At 40.2% G+C, this 16,447-nt stretch overlaps 2 protein-coding genes across 2 annotated transcripts in view; both read right to left on the bottom strand.

Annotated features, from left to right (window-relative positions):
* Positions 1-600, bottom strand: part of LOC140924155 (uncharacterized) — a 41,797-nt gene extending 41,197 nt beyond the window's left edge. The window contains exon 1 of the mRNA XM_073374183.1: positions 513-600. Within this exon, the coding sequence (XP_073230284.1) occupies positions 513-525 (13 nt within the window). The 5' untranslated portion in view covers positions 526-600. The remainder of the gene's footprint in view (positions 1-512) is intronic.
* Positions 551-16,139, bottom strand: LOC140925017 (uncharacterized). Its single transcript, XM_073374978.1, has 12 exons — positions 16,082-16,139; positions 15,105-15,336; positions 13,194-13,564; positions 12,750-12,819; positions 11,410-11,942; positions 10,297-10,431; positions 8,744-8,932; positions 7,493-7,900; positions 6,611-6,839; positions 5,356-5,753; positions 616-728; positions 551-556 (listed from the first exon to the last, which is right to left on the bottom strand). Exons 1-12 carry the CDS (start codon positions 16,137-16,139, stop codon positions 551-553), a joined length of 2,742 nt encoding a protein of 913 aa, XP_073231079.1.
* Between the last annotated feature and the right edge of the window lie 308 nt (positions 16,140-16,447).

Here is a 16,447-nt window from a genome sequence, read left to right as displayed (position 1 = left end):
CACCACCACCATCATCATCTTCATCATCATCATCATTCTTCTTCACATCACCATTACCTAGCACCATCATGAGGAAGATTTAGAATCACCTTTCCGGCAAAAAACGGAAAAAGTAAGTTACTATCGTCAACAACACGCATTTTTAATCAGATATCCAAGCACGCATCATTACTGCGCTTTTCACAAACATGCGAACTCTAAAGTTAAAAAGCCGCCTTCACAATTACGTTTTTCGCTGCCGTCAATCATAATTACGATCACAAGCAACGAACCTTGAAACACACAAACATACGAAATGGATCGAAATCCACCAATCACAAATCACAAACCATGACCTTTTGAACCCGTTAAAGTAAAGTTTTGTTTCCTAAGAGGTCCGTTAAGATGATTGACGGCAGCGAAAAACGCAATTGTGAAGGTGTCTTTTGAACTTCAGAATTCGCAAGTTTGTGAAAAGCGCAGTAACCCTTGTCTCTGAATTTTTAATCATTTATCAACTTGAAAGGCATTACCAGCTTGCTTCATGGAAAACGAGACAGTGACTCCTTTTTCACCGCTGAGCTCAGAAGAAGTGAAATCAGTTACAAAGTTCCCTTCTTCTTCTTCCTCCATTACAAGAGATGGTCGGATATCAGCAATTCTCGCCCCCGTTAAGATGGCCATTTTTTGGTTCAGGTTGTCTAAACTTTCCGTTGTGGATGATCCGTCAAACGTCCAGTGGTATTTTTCTAAAACGTAAAGGAAAAATCCGTAGAATGACGCATTACTGAAAGGAAAGTAACGTATGCTTGCCTGGAAAAGAAATTGGTAAGCCAAACCTCTGCTTTTTCTTTCAGTTCAGGAAATGGTACTGACTCAGGGAAAGGCTAATAGTTTGCACGCAAGAAGTATAATGTGCTGTAGTCTTTGGAGTATAATGTAGGAAACATCTGGAAGAAATGATGGATGGATGGATGGAAGTAAGGAAGGAAGAATGCGTTGTTGGGTGGGTGGATGGATGGATGGATGGATGGATGGATGGATGGATGGATGGATGGATGGATGGATGGATGGATGGATGGATGGATGGATGGAAAAATGGGTAGATGAATGGATTGATGGATGGATGGAACTGCTTGGAAACTAAAATTTCGAGGACGTTTTTGGACTTTTTACATTTAGGGCATGAATTTTTCGTCATTTCAGGCCATTGAACCTAAAAATGAGCCTAGCTAGCTGTAAAAAGGGGCAATACGGAGGCAATACGTCCTAGCCGGCATGATCACATGCTGTTTACGGAAAATTCCCTCATTCATGTCAGGAAATTCTGTATTTTAAAGCCTCCCCTAGGGCATGACTCAGCAATTGAGGACATTTCTGCGACGTTTTCAACGTTGGTTAGCATGCAAGGATTTTTCCCATGCCTATCGTCAATGATTTGCTCACTGGTAATAGAGGGGGTGGCCCCAGAGTGGTTTTGCATTGAAATTGGCATGCAACAGAATTTCGCATGCCCTGTAAGCATAATTTGAGGTTCCGTGACCTTCTCACCCAGGCCGCGAGAAGCTTAGGTTCTAGTAATAAGTAATTCATACCCAGCAAAATCTCCGGCATGCCGGGCATGCCAAATTTCCTGGCATGCCCGGCATGCCAAATTCTCTGGCTTGCCGGGCGTGCCATAATCTGGGTCATGCCGGGCATGCCAAAATCGGTCTCTGGCATGCTCTCAACGCACAGGTTATAATTCCTTGAATCTACAGATATTTTAAGCCTGGCTAAAAAAAAAAAACTAAACAGATCACAGTGCTTATCGTTTGATGTACGGTTTATAGGTCATTTACACGATGAAGTCATTGCTATTCCTCTCATTTTTATAGATTTGGTTGTCCCAGCGAAGTTTAAATAACAAAAGCTCTAATTTTCACAAGAAAGTAAAACCCTGAGGGATTCTGCCGTAGTAATAAAACAGCGTCATCGTGGAGATGACCTGTTGGGGGATTGTAAAAACGGCCTCACCCCTTTTAATGAGTCTTAAATAGGATTCCCATTTCACATTGCGAATAAAATGAAATTGAGTGAAATCATTAAAAATAGAGACAGAGACTATTTTCATTGCATAATAAAATGCATCTATGTTCCATGAAAGCTTTTAAAAATACAAGGTTATAGGATATCTTTCAACGTTCATTACATTACAAACTGCGCTAAGCTCCAAAATCACTGTCCATTTTTCAGTAAATTATGATGTTCGACAATGCAATGTGCTTGAATATAACGTTGCAATTACAAATCTCTCTAACGCAATTTTCCCTACGTTAGAAAAGCTGTTTTTGTCTTGTTTCATATTTTGATAAGGAGTCTGAGTTCCTCTTTCTTGTTTTGTAGGCTTGCCAGGGATTATAGTTTATGTGTCATTACCAGAGTCTGTGTTCTTTGTTTTTAACTCAAAATAAGTCAGTAATAACTGACAGTATCAAAGAATTGCTCTCTAGAAAAGTAATGATCTCCTCGTCATGTCTGGAAGTTACCTGTAACAAAAAAGAAATGGAATGTTAACACATGCAAGGGCAATAAGACAAAATGAAATAGAACGTGTAGAGCTCAGCTTCTCTTAACATATTTTCATACTGGCTTGTTGAGTCTGTTAAAGGTCGCAACTAATTGTCTGATGCTAATTTCACAAGAGTGTGCAATTGAGCTAATAAATGCATGGTAAATAAAGTGAAAAAACGTGGTTTCACATTAGCCAATTTACATTGCGTTGTTCGATGATGTTTACACGCTCTTCTATTGCGAAATAAACCTTTGCATTTGGGTTTGCAAGTCAAGATTATCCCGAGTTTGACTGACACTCGAACAACAGTTTCATTTTTAAGCAGGTAAGGTGTAGACCCATATAAAGCAGGAATATGTAAAGGAAACTCATCGAAAACTTTTTCGCATCTTTGTGGCGATATTCTCTCATGGCCCGTCAACTGATTACTGGGGGTTGTGAAGAAAAAATACATTAGGACTAAAGGTTAAAGCCTGTCCTGTTACATAGTTTTGCATGTTACCTAGAGTTCTAATAAATAGGTCATAAAATAGGATTTAACGAGAGCGAATTTGTTTCTCAATCGGTGTATAAAAAAAGTGAAGCTATCAAATGAGAAGTTTATAAAGTATCAAAATTATTAAATTAAAAGCTCAAATAATTAGGAAAATTCCTATACGAAAATAATGCTAGAGACATTAAATTGATCAGATAAAATTCTCAGAAAATATGTCGAATAAAAGCCTCATTGCTTGCTTTTGTTTTTGCGTAAAGGTAGCCAAGTTGAAAAAGCGACTAAATCTTAGTTTTTTACGTTGAACATGTTTATTAGCTTAGTTTTCGTCCGTTTTAAAAGTTTTATAATAACCCAATCATAATTTTCGGGTTAAAATAGTACAAAGTCATTTCAAAAACTATGTTTATTTAAAGAAGAGCCGGCAAACGTGAACATTTTGTAATTCAGAAATCGGACCCAGCCAGGTTATTTAAGCTTAGAATTTTTTGTATTTTAGCGTCCTATAAATTTACCAGAATCGCCTCTCAAAGGCTTACTGTAGTAAAGCATTTTGTAGTACACTCGTAGACAAGCAATGTAAGGCATAAGAGGTTGGTTGGATAAGACATCCAAAAGAAAAATTAGTTTTGTGGACCTAAACGCACATTCACAGACTGCTTATTGAGTTGTTTACAACTTTGCATTGGCACCTGCAGCATGTTCATTTATTTTAAAGCGAAATCCAAATCTGATTTTGGCATTTGATTTACGGATATTTTATTTTGTCTCCAAAAGTGATTGGTTTCTATATTTTTGAAGTTTTCTCTAGTCTTCTTAACAGCAGAAGAAGATTACAAGACGTAGAAACAGAAACAATCCGAAGTGAACGAGTTGAAAACCACTTATGCCTGAGAGTCCTTAGGCATGCTGAACAGCAAGATAAACTGAATGCCAAAAGGATAATTCACGGGATTTGTTCGATATTCAGGCTTTTTCTTTGCCAAATTAATACTAAATTTGTACTTACAGTCTCTCGCAGAATCCATTTCTTGTCCAGCATTCACCAACATCTCAACCATGCACCGCAGGAAAAAAAAAAAGACAAACAAGTGCGAAGAGACATGACGACATCGTGACGCCACCACTGCCACGCTACGACAAACTAAATTCATCGTCATCCGAAAACACTTCTGCGGAAATTCGGCCGATTTCGTGCGAGCTCGGGGTATCTTCGGATGGAGCAGATGACGTTGCTGAAAGGACTATCGTCAGCAAGGAGTAAAACAGTTTGCAAAATTCGTATAGCCGACAAGAAGCGCACTGAAAACCTAAGCAAAATCTCTCTGAGAAGGCAGTCCAAACTCACCAAATCAGAACGTCTTTGCAGTATTAACGTCGTACTCTCGTACTGACTTGAACGTCCTGGTAAGCTTAATTTTCACCAGTCTTTAAATGCTGTTGACCGAGAAACATTCCGACACGATAGAACTTAAGCATGGATATAAAGTTTATACTGACGGAGAAGATTTGTTATCTTATTGTTTAAAACGCTTTTCCGCGCTCAAATTTAAATCTGGACCCAGAAATGTCAGTATCGCTTTGAAATAAAAGGATTAATTGATCTGTAATTGTAAGTGAAGTATTCTATTTTATGCATGAATAATGTTGTTTTGTTGTGCTTTTTATTTATAAATCCAGGCTTCTGTCTTCAGTTTTGCCAGTCGATCCCGTGACATACATTGTGACAAACATAACTTTTTTTGTTATAATCTGCATTTATTGCCAGGCATGAAACCTGTAACTTCAAGCTCCCTAAGATATATTTGGCCGATTATGTTATTCTCAGGATATGATGCTGGAGCGAACATTAAAATCAGTCACGCTGGGCATGCCAATTTCATACCCGGCATGCCGAGCATGGCAAACCCAACTGGCTGCACGATCTGCATGCCCGGCATGCCAAACAAGACGAGCAAAAACTGGGAATGAATTATCAACCCGGCGAGAGATCTGGGACCTAAGTTTAGCTAAGTCAATTTTGGGCTGCGAGGGCATGAACCCATTTTTTCCATGCCTATGACATGTAATTTCTAAGTACCAATGTTCCCTTGAATTTTGTCATGCCTAAATATATAAAATTTTCCCTCTCTCATTAATCCTCAGACTGAATGCAATTTTTACGCTCGCTAGGCATGTTCAACTGAAAATCATGCCCATACCCTCATTCAAAGCAAAATGCTATCAAATTTTAGTTTCCAAGCCGTTATGGACAGGTGGCAAGACGTGTGGACGGACGGATTGATAGATAAATTTCCTTTAAAGAGGCACTAAAATTCATATTCTGTACCTTTTGGAGAGACAGATGAATATGCCGACAGTTGCACATTACCATGAGCCATAGCAGCGAACAAACTCCAGTGAAGAACGTTACCCGCTTCCGTTTGGTATCCACTCGCGAGACTTTGAATTGAAGCAGTTGTTATAACTTTGTCCCACATACTCATGGAAGTGATTTGCCCCTCAAACTGATTGTTTAATCCTTCGACATTACCAACCCATATTGTCCCTCCACCTTGGAAAGTAAACCCCGTAGCAAATGCCTGTTGATTTGCGATATTACTACCATCGACGTAAATACTGGTAGCTCCTCCTTGAATAACGTCGTTCTGTGTCCAGGTAACACACATATGGTACCAGTGGTCGAAACCCAGTGCATCATTAGCGTTGAACGCATGCGCCGCATTACTAAAAATGGACAGAGCGATTTACTTATTAAGCCCCGTGCGAACGGACGCAACAATGTCGCCCAACAACTCCCAACATTGCTGGATGTTACATGATGCGTCTGTTTGCACACCCTGTTGCATGTTGTTGGAAGTTGCTGGGTAAAGTTTGAAACCGGTCAAACTTTTGAACCAACAACTCCCAACATTTTATTGGTTGCGTGATCGCCGAGGCGTAGCGCAACAATGTTGCATCCGTTTGTACAGCTCTCCAAACATTGTTATGCACGTGCATTACACATGGTCTCCAAGGTCTTATGGGTTGTATCCTTCCCACGATGCACTGCAGGTTCCAACATTTTTATGAGTTGTTGCATTCGTTTGCACACCACTGCTAACATGACCGCATTAACTCCCAACATTGATGGCCCGTTTGCACCCTTAAGATTAACATCTCACAAGAGTGGTCAGGGCGCACTTTGCCGGCATTTCGAAGTTCACTAGTTCGGGTTTTGCTTTGACTGGTTAAGGAAGTCCGCCCTAATTGATCAGTTTAACAAACTACTACAAAAATTGAATAGAAAAATGTCGGAATATGTAATATAAAACAAAACTAGGATCCCTTTCCAATACTCGAAAGAACTGTAAAAAATAGCAAAGAAATCAAGGTGGTACGTTAAAAACGTAATTCTTATTTCAACCCAGGTGGCATCGTAGCAACCTTGTGGATGTCAGACCTGTCCAAAAGCGGTCGTGATCTGGTGTGACTGAGTGGATAAATTGCATAATGATGTGAAATTCTGTTTTGTTTTCTACTTGTGTAAGGGAGGGGACTATAAATTACTAACAAAATTGACATTACAGAAAGTTCATGATTACCCAGGTTGAACAAGCTGCAGCTCCACTGCATTGCTATCGTAGTGTATGCTGAAGAAATGTCCGTTTGCAGCAATGTATCGAAGAAAGCTCATCCCGTTTCCATGTGATGGCAGTTGAAATCTAAGCCAGAGACACACGGAGAAAGCAGCGAAGTCAGTTAAGATGTTTTCCCAGTACACATAACCAGTCGAACGTGGTGGAAACTTTAGGTCAAAGTCGCCGGAAAAACCTGATGAAAAACGGGCAGATGTGACGATATCAATTAGTAAAAGTAAATCTTGATTTCTGTTAGAAGTGAACTTAGCTTCTTTAGCTAGTCTACAGGCACCTTACTAAAATTTCTTAAAGCAGAAAATACACAGACAGAGAAAATAACAGGATAAACTGGCAAGAGGGAGCCAGACGGAGAGACAGAAACGGCAGACAGAGTAGAACTCGAGCCCTCGTCCTTACGATTACAAATTCCAGACGCTGACGCTGTCTGTCCAACAGTACCCTGGGAAAATTAGTGCTTTTTAGTTTAAAGAAGCTTTTATTAAAATGAGAACACATTACAGTTCCAAAAGTTAGAACCATCTTGTGCAGCATAAACAACAGTAACACTGGAAAGTCTGGAAAGTACTGCTCTCAGTGAGTAGCTTTCAGTTGAATGGTCACATCATAGGATTTCATCCACAGACTCAAAAGTTAGAACCACCTTGTACAGCACAATAAACAGTATCACAGAAAGCACTGCTAAATAGCTTTCGTTTGAATGGTCATACCATAGGATTTCACCCACAGACTCAAAAGTAGAGCTTTCATTCGAGTGTTCACTCCAAAGGATTTTGATCACACTCCTGAAGTTAGAGATCTCTTAAACGTCTCTGGGATTTCTCTTACCAACTGTTCTTCTTATTTTCATTTCAGTCTTGACGATACTCTGCGATAGTTGCGAAGGAAAGCCAACCCACTTTATTGAGGCACTGTTAAGCGAAGCGTTCTCACCACATGGCGTCGTAAACCACCACCCACCATTTTGCAATAGTACGCAACTGTCTTTATCTGAAGTTGCAAAACTAGAACCGTTATGCAAATCGAAACTGTTTGGAATATTTCCGGAAAACTCTCCCAGCGACAGCTTGTAAAAAGCATCTTCGTCTGCGACATGGAAGTTACAGTAAATAGCATAGCCTTTGCTTCCATCAGAGGCTTCTAGTTGAATCAAGAGTTCTGTGTTCTTGCTTGTCAAGGCGTAGATATTGTCATTACCTAGCCACATCTCTGACTGGTTGTTTACTTCGCCAAAACCTGAGAGAACGACGAAACCATCAAAAACAAAAACTGGTTTTACAAAATGCAATAAACTCGCTACGATAACTGTCTTGAATAAAGTTCAAACAATGAATGGGATCAGTAGCATCTTCCTAACCGAGCCAGGATCTCCGAAAAATTGGCTTTGACTGTCTCAAACAGTTTTGTCTAAACCTCTAATCACCTGCGCAATGTTACCAAACTATTTGCCCGAGAGCGGGCCCTCTACCCGGAGTTTAAGAAGGGGCAGGGGGGGGGGGGGGGGAGTTGGGGGGATGGCGAAGCGCTCGCTCTTTTTTTCTCCAACACCGGCCTCCAAAAGTGGGAGGCGACTACGTGCGATTCGTCTCCTTATATCAAATTACTTACAGTACCCCTATTTATGCTTCACTTTTCTTCTACAAATGTAATGGTGAATGACAAGCCTCGTGAATATAAGAAAATGGCGTTTGTCCAGTCAGTGACGCATGTGATTCAGGAACCATCTGGTTACTTGATGAGATGCTTTACAACTGAGGACACTCAAGGTATCCAAGAACATTAAGTCAGGTTCATATGGCATGTGCCCAGAAAATACGGGGGTTGTTTTCAATGTTTTCCGAGAAGGAGCCGAAGGAGACATGGAGATCCAAGGTGGGGAAAAAGTAAGAGGTTTGAAGACAACTTTATGAAAGTAAAACTAAGAGAGCGGTTACAATTCGTGAGTGACATTGCACGTTTACTCTCTTAGGTCATACATTTTGCAATATTGCCCGCTCAGAAAACTTTCTGTTAATTGTCATATGAACTCGATTCAACCAATAAGAGCGCGCACTGTTAGGCCATACAACAAAAATGTACCTGCTTTATATTCACTCCAACTCTTCTTAAAATTTGTGACATCGTTTCCTCCTCTTCTCTGGATCACTGTCCAACCTCCGCCATGCGTGTCGTGATCGCAGAACACTTGAAACTCTACCTCGTTTAGAGGATTTATTGTGTAGACACCACTAGCTCTGTTTCCAGTTAAAAGCAATTCCCTGCAGTCACCTTGGAAGAAAATAGGGAGCTTTAGCATCGACGACGGCGACAGCAGCGAAAAAGCCACTTTTAAAATGAATTTGTGTTTCTTCGAACTTTGTAGCGTTTATTCCAATGCGCCGAAAATGTCAAATGCGGGCGAATTTCTCTGGAGTTGATTTCTTGTGGACCGCACTCAATTTGGAAAGAGAGAAAATTTCGTCTTCCCTTGTTTACGTCGTCCATAAACGTGAAATTAAGCATTTTCACGTCGTAGTCGTGCAGTGACGGCAAAGAAATGTACAAAGAAGCGTGATGCACGTGCAAACTTGTTGTTTTGCTTAACAAACCTATTGCTTTTTTGACATTCTCGTTGCCGTCACCGTCACCGTCGTCTTTGCTAAAGCTCCCTAATGACTAAATACGCATCGTTACATTTCAAAGAGGTACTCAGGGGATTGTATTTTGAGGAAGTGCACTTCAGATTGCATTTCCTTGGACAGTTTTTTTCCTACTTTTCAGAACTTATATTTCGTAGAAGCGCTTTGGAGCAATAAAGCTTGTTTTTCACCAGCAAAGCAAGCAAAACGCAAGCACGAGGGCATGCACAAGAGTTTTAGGGACTTTAAGATCCGAGGACGGAACCGGCGGCGAAAACGTCCCTGAAGAGGTGAATTCGCGTTCTTTCAATCTTCGGCGGGATTATTCCAACTCACTAACTTTGTCAAATTTGGGCCACCTCTCCCGGGGTTGAATTCCTAAGAACCATATCCAAGTTCAGAAAGAAAAATGAACTTCGTCGTGGCTAGTTCTACCCTCTATAGAGCGTGAAATTAGGCGTTTTCACGTCGTACTCGTGCAGTGACAGCAGAGAAATGTGCAAAAATTGAGCTGAGCGTGCAAAGATTTTGTTTTGGTTATTAAAATTAATACTCTTTTGACGTTCTTTTTTGTGCGCTTGTGTTTGTGTCGCCAACAGGCTTCAGCCACACTTTTTATCAAACATGACACAGTATTTCATCTGATATCCAAACACCTGGAAGTGGGAGAGAAAATCCCAGCTTTTAACTTTTAGTTCGTTGTACCTGTTATCGTTGAAAAACCGTTTAGTGCGATAAACGTACCTTGGTAATCAGTATTCAATATCCAAAAATCACAGAAGCGATTCATAAATATTTATCAAGTCTGATAATTTGGATTTTTTGGCTAAAGCCGCGAGCTGCTACGGCAATCAGACGGGCGCAAATGAATATAAATTCATTCTTCCATTTTGTCGATTATATTTTCTAAAAAACATCAAACACCAGAAAGAGTCTTTTTGAGGATTTCTTACCATCGCAGATTGGTTTAGAGATTTATTTATTTATTTTTTCGAGAAAACATTTCAACAATACCTGGTAGCCAGGGAGTCGTTTGTGTACACTGACCAATCCCCCGGCATGACATTTCTCGGTACTTATTTGTTGGCGTTTCTAGGGGTGATACACGAGACCAAGTCCAATCCGTGTAGGTACAAGATGGCGACCGGCCTAAGACATTAAATCAACAACAACGAATTAACAGGAGAAAAAAAGAAGAGTTTTTTAGGGATCCATAAAAGGACAGTGAATGTTACACTGTTGTACGGTATAGACTGAAGCATCAGAAAAAAATAAGAGTTTTTGTACTAACAAGATGACACATTGATATATCTAAAAGTTGATGGAACTCTGAAAGCGTTTTACAGAGAGTTTTCTTGGATTTCTTTAAGATCGCATTTAAAGGCATCAAAATTATCTGGTTTTCGCCGTTTACATAGGTTAATAGTCAACAAAAACCACAGGTAGCCCAAGTTCGAAATATGAGCATAGGCGAACATCGATCGGCATTGTTGCGTAACATTCGAAATATAAGGATTTGTATGGGATAAAAACCTATCGTTTCGGTAACCTACGAAAATGAAAGGATTTCAATAAAAAAAAACAGTTTACCTTCCTTAAAATGTGTGTTGCGTCTCTCCTGTGTGGTCCACGGGCCGATTTATGGCCGTTTTATGGGTTTTTATGTAAACGGTTTTCTCTCTATACAAAGGTTTACCAAGGTTGGGCACTCCAGCGAAGCCGCCCGACTGATCCACCGACGGAAAACGGCCGTAAATTCGCGCCAACTTTTTCCTTCGGTGGATCAGTCGGGCCGCTTCGCTGGAGTGCCCAACCTTTGTAAACCTTTATATAGAGAGAAAACCGTTCACATAATATCCCATAAAACGGCCATAAATCGGCCCGTGGACCACACAAGAGAGACGCAACACACATTTTAAGTAAGGTAAGCATTTTTTTGTTGAAATCCTTTCATTTTCGTAGGTTACAGAAACGATAGGTTTTTTTCCCATATAAATCCTTATATTTTGAATGTTACGCAACAATGCCGATGTTCGCCGATGCTCATATTTCGAGCTTGGGCCACCTGTGTAAAAACAAAGGAACAAAAACGAAGACAACAAAGATGACGACGACATTTGTTCTTACCCATAAGTTTTCCGATATCCTCGGCACCCAGACTCCTTCCAAATATAAACAGATCGCTGAGATATCCGTGAAAGTAAAAATGCTTGTTTTGATCAGGGTCGTAGTACCTACCAATTTCTAACAACCCCGTTTTGTTTTCCCAAGGATAACTGCTATTCCCCGTGGGGGAGATTTTAAATCCATTGATAAAAAAGAAAAGTTCCGTGTTTCGGACAAACGACACAGCCACGTGGACCCATTGTCTTTCTACGACTTTACCCGCGGTATAAATATACAACGCGTTCGAAACCCAATAAGCTAACTGCAACTGGTTGTTAGTATTAACGCCGAAAATAAATCCAGGAATCTGTAGATCATTTTGAACTATTCCCCTATGGTGTGGGTCAGAAGGAACTAGTTCTATCCAGCAGGCAATGGTGAAGGAAGAACCGAGGGTAATATTGTCAGCTGTCGCATAAGCTCGAGTTTCATCCAAGTAAAGCGAGTTGTGTCCATCAAGACGGCCTTCCAAGAAACTAGCGCTGTATTTCAGGCTAAAAGTAAGGCAAAGTACCATTACATTAGTCATACAAGAGTTAAATGTGATTTCAAAGTACCCGTTTTAGTTGTTTCTATAAAGTATTATTGGAATACCACTTTTAAATTCAATTTTCATCCATGCAGATTGAATTCGCTAAACAACATTCTTAGCCTGCGAAAGGCAGGCGTTTCTCCTCGCTCATCGCCGCCGAGGAACGTTTCGCGAAACGTCCCTCAGCTGCGAAGAGCGAGGAGAAACGTCTGCCGTTCACAGGCTACAACATTCTCGTCTAAGATCTTGATTTCGAATTTTCGGATATCGTTTTCATGGTAATATCCACCAAAATCTATTTTTTAACCTAGATCATGTCAAACTTCAACCTAAGACTACAATAAAGTGGTGAAAAATTGGTTTCGATCCCATATGGGGAAGGCATAATTTCTTTTAAGATGATTGAAAATATACGAATGGCACTTTTCATTCCCAGGGTGAAAGATATAGTCTTACAATAAGGTGGTGCAAACGTTTGGGTCTGCAGATGAAATGTATGGGGTTACCATTCGAATGAAACCTCTTCAACAGAACTTGTCTTTCACTTGGTAATATTTGTTTTTCAGCATTTTACATAACAAAGTTTAAAAATTTTGTCGAATTTGTCCGGACTCTGGCTACTTCTAGAAATGAAAAGGGGTAAACATGGAGGTTAAGCATACCAACAAGGATTATCACGAACGTATAAGAGAAAACCTAAAAAAGGAAAATTCTTTTTACATGAGAAAATTTGCCCAAGTCAGTATCAAAAGGTATTAATATAACTTACATCAACTTATCGCTGTCATCTTTGCCGTCAAGACTAAGGTGTACCAAGAGATCTTCTGGCAAATCATAGTCTAAACAAACAAAAAATTAACAATAACCACGCAATAACCATTGACCAAATACAATACCAAGTTCTTATAATTGTTTTCTATTTTTTTGTATTTTGTATTTTCCTTTCTTACTCTCTGTCCATTGTTTATTTATTTTATTTATTTATTTACTTATTTAATTTATTTTCTGTCACTCGATTCTTGCAATCGCTTGTTTAAGGTATCTTTAAATATACGATTATTTTTCATTCCGGAGCCCAGTGCCAACCTTAACTTTGAAGCTATTTGCTTAGCTTTAGCAAATTTCTCTCGTTTGACCGCGATGAATCTTCTAATACCCAACTGACGATTAAGCGTATTTATAAGTAAAAATATTTTGGAATTATTTAAATTACCCGTACGAGGACAAGTCCCTCCATCAACCACAGTTATTTCATGAACATCCTCTTTAAACATCGGCCAAGACACCCAATCTCCGCGTTCTACTCCACATTTAGATGACAGCACAGCTAAGAGAGGATGCTCCAAGACCCGAGGCCACGCATTTATATGCCCCAGCTGACCTGAATACAGTTCATTATGATCTCTTCCAACTCCTGCAGTAAAAGTCTTATCTGAAGGTATTTGAATTCCGGTTTTGAAACCTACGCCCTCTTGAATGAGTCTCCCCTCATAGTAGACCTTGAAACTACCGTCCTCGGTCTGCCAGGAAACGCAGATTCCATGCCAGTTGTTGTCAGCAATACCAGGCAAGAGTGCCAGTGTTCTATAATGAGAAAAGTACAAAGAGATTTATTTAACAAAGGAGTGGTCAAACGCTACAACGCAAACGATTACCAGTAGAAGGAAACTTAAAAGAATCTGGATATTTACAGTACGACTACTATATTCGAAGACGCGTTATTCACACCTTCTTTCAATGTTTTTGGTGGTTATTTTCATGGGTAACTCAATTTGTTGATTGTTAGCTCCTTGAATTCGCCACTTCAGAAACGAGGAGAGAACTGGGCCAAGGTAACTTTCGCAAAGACTTCTGGGAATGTTTCTAGGGACTTGAAAAGGGCGATTTAGACGGCATGATTTTTGCTTACGACTATCGTACGCAACTAGCCTGCGTCATGACTTCACCACAGATTGTGTCGTGTAAATTAGACACACGACATTCGTGCGACATGCAGGTGGATTTCGTAAGTGAAAATTGTGCGCGTGTGGATGGTCGAAAGTCATGAAGTATGTTACTCGCGCACGATAGTCGCAAGCAAAAATCGTACCGTCTAAATCGGCCTTAAAGAATATTGGCCGGCAGGAACCATACGATTCGACAACGGCGACGCCAATGACAGCATCGCTGAAAAATAGACCTCACGTCCTTTGAAACTTTTTCGCCGTTATACCAAGTCACCCAGTTACTTGAAAGTTGGGAAATTAGGTTGGAACTGAAGAGAGGGAACCGCGTCGGAATTCAGAAAGAGATCGTAAAATTTATCACTTTGCCGGTGCCGTTCTCAAGTCAACTCAAAATTCTGTAATTTCACGTCGTGAAGAGTTGTTATTTTGCTTATAAAACCTATTGTGTGTTAGACCTTCCTGTTGCCGTTGCCGTCGTAAGATCCCTATTAGGGGCCTTAAGATCCCATGCACAACGGCGACGGCAACGAGAACTTCAAAAAAGCAATAGATTTGATTAGCAAAACAACCATTTTGCACGTGCATCACGCTTTTTTGTACATTTCTTTGCCGCCATTGCACGACTACGACGTGAAACTACCTAATTTCAAGTTTTACAGGGGAAGTACTCAAGCGACAACGTAATTTCCTCTCTCTTTCTGAACTTGGATATGGTTCTTAGGAATTCAACTTTAAGAGGGTTCGACTACATTGGAAGTAATCGCGATGAAGATTAAAAGAACGCGAATTCACTTTTTTAGAGGCGTTTTGTCTGCCGTCGTCGTCGCCGTCGCCGTCGTAAGGTCCCTTTTGCTCAGTTGAGCGGCGCGTTTCCAATAACGATCCCAGAAATACTTGCGAGACGCATTCCGGCTCCAGTTCCCTTCAGGTTTCCAAAAGGTGAATACTATTGCGCCTTTTAAACCCTAAGATCAAAATTTGAATTCTCAATTGTTGCTCCTATTCATTTCCTACAGAAGTGGTGGGGAGAAGTTGATAAAATATCAAGCAAATTCATCTTGTGTGATTGTCCGTAATTCTCATGACCACTCTGTTTTGCAAAGCATTAAAGCATATTACTAGGAGAAATTTGATGCTGATCACTCTTAGGGCTTAAAGTGTTAATTATGCGGAATTACCTTTGTTCATCAAGGAGAGTAAGTGTAAGGTTCTCACTGCCATAATCAACGGATAAGGAAATGAGATTGTCAACATTTTCATCTGAATAGCGTAGAAGGCCAAAAGGGCCTACATCATAGGTTTTAACCCAAACACATATCGTGAACGCTTCAATGTCTTCTTCACCAGCAACTGTCACTTTCGAGACGTGTGAGGAATGTTTCGTAATAAAGTTTAGGTAAAAATCATGGTCTACAAAATAATGAAGGTCGCAGGGTTAGTCTACAAACGTGTATGGCTAAAATAATCAAGACATAAGATTGCTCTCGTTTACTCTTTACAACAGCGGAAGCCCTCGTAAGCGGACACACTCGGAAGGCAAAAAAGGGGTAATGGGTTCATGATAACCGTCACAAATATAGAGAAATTAAGTGACCACTAAGCCCAAGAATGTTAATGTAATTGCTGTAGTTACTGTAGTTGGTGTAGTTAGTGTAGTTGGTATAGTAGCTGTGGTTGCTGTAGCTGGTGTAGTTGCTGTAGTTGGTGTAGTTAATGTAGTTGGTGTCATTGCTGTAGTTGATGCAGTTACTGTAGTTGCTGTAGTTGGTGTAGTTGCTGTAGTTGGTGTAGTTAGTGTAGTTGCTGTAGTTGGTGTAGTTGATGTAGTTATTGTAGTTGCTGTAGTTGCTGTAGCTGGTGAAGTAGCTGTAGTTGGTGTCCACAGCTACTACACCAGCTACACCAACTACACTAACTGCATCAACTACACCAACTACAGCAACAACACTAACTACACTAACTACAGCAACTACACTAACAACACCAACTACAGCTACTACACCAACTACAGCAACTACAGTAACCACAGCTACTATATTAACTACACTAACTACACCAACTACAGTAACTACAGCAATTACATTAACATTCTCATAGTGGGCTTAGTGGTCACTTAATGCCTCTTTATTCGTGACGGTTATCATGAACCCATTACCAAAAAAGGTGTTCGTAACTGGAGATGGCCGCTTACGAGAATGGTTCTTATTCGTCATTTGTACATCTCCAACAATACACATTATTTTTGTTTAATAATAAATAATAATAAAAATCTTAGAACAGGAAGCTCACATCACCAAGAGTGATGTTTATTGAGGCCCTGTTTCGCTTGGTACATGTAAAAAGGCCATGCAAGGCGAAACGAGCGCGACCACGTGAGAGAAATTGCGTGCATGAAACCTAGTAATTTGGGCCGGATCTCAGGTTTTGATTAAACAAATAGGACCGCAGCGAGGCGGACGTCCGATTTTGTTTAATCTCTCGTGTGACCGAATTGGACTCTGCCTATTCCTAATAATCTAAT

The sequence above is a fragment of the Porites lutea genome, chromosome 14, assembly GCF_958299795.1.
Source record: "Porites lutea chromosome 14, jaPorLute2.1, whole genome shotgun sequence".
Taxonomy (NCBI): domain Eukaryota; kingdom Metazoa; phylum Cnidaria; class Anthozoa; order Scleractinia; family Poritidae; genus Porites; species Porites lutea.
This window is presented reverse-complemented; position numbering and strand designations above follow the sequence as displayed.

Bases quoted from the DNA above. Each gene is read 5' to 3' on its own strand.
- LOC140925017 (XM_073374978.1), bottom strand. From the start codon at position 16,139: ATGACGAATAAGAACCATTCTCGTAAGCGGCCATCTCCAGTTACGAAC. The intron at 11,943-12,749 runs GTAAGTTATATT...CCTTACTTTTAG, and splicing joins GATGACAGCGATAAGTTGAT to CCTGAAATACAGCGCTAGTT. The intron at 8,933-10,296 runs GTATTGTTGAAA...TTTTCTTCCAAG, and splicing joins AACGACTCCCTGGCTACCAG to GTGACTGCAGGGAATTGCTT.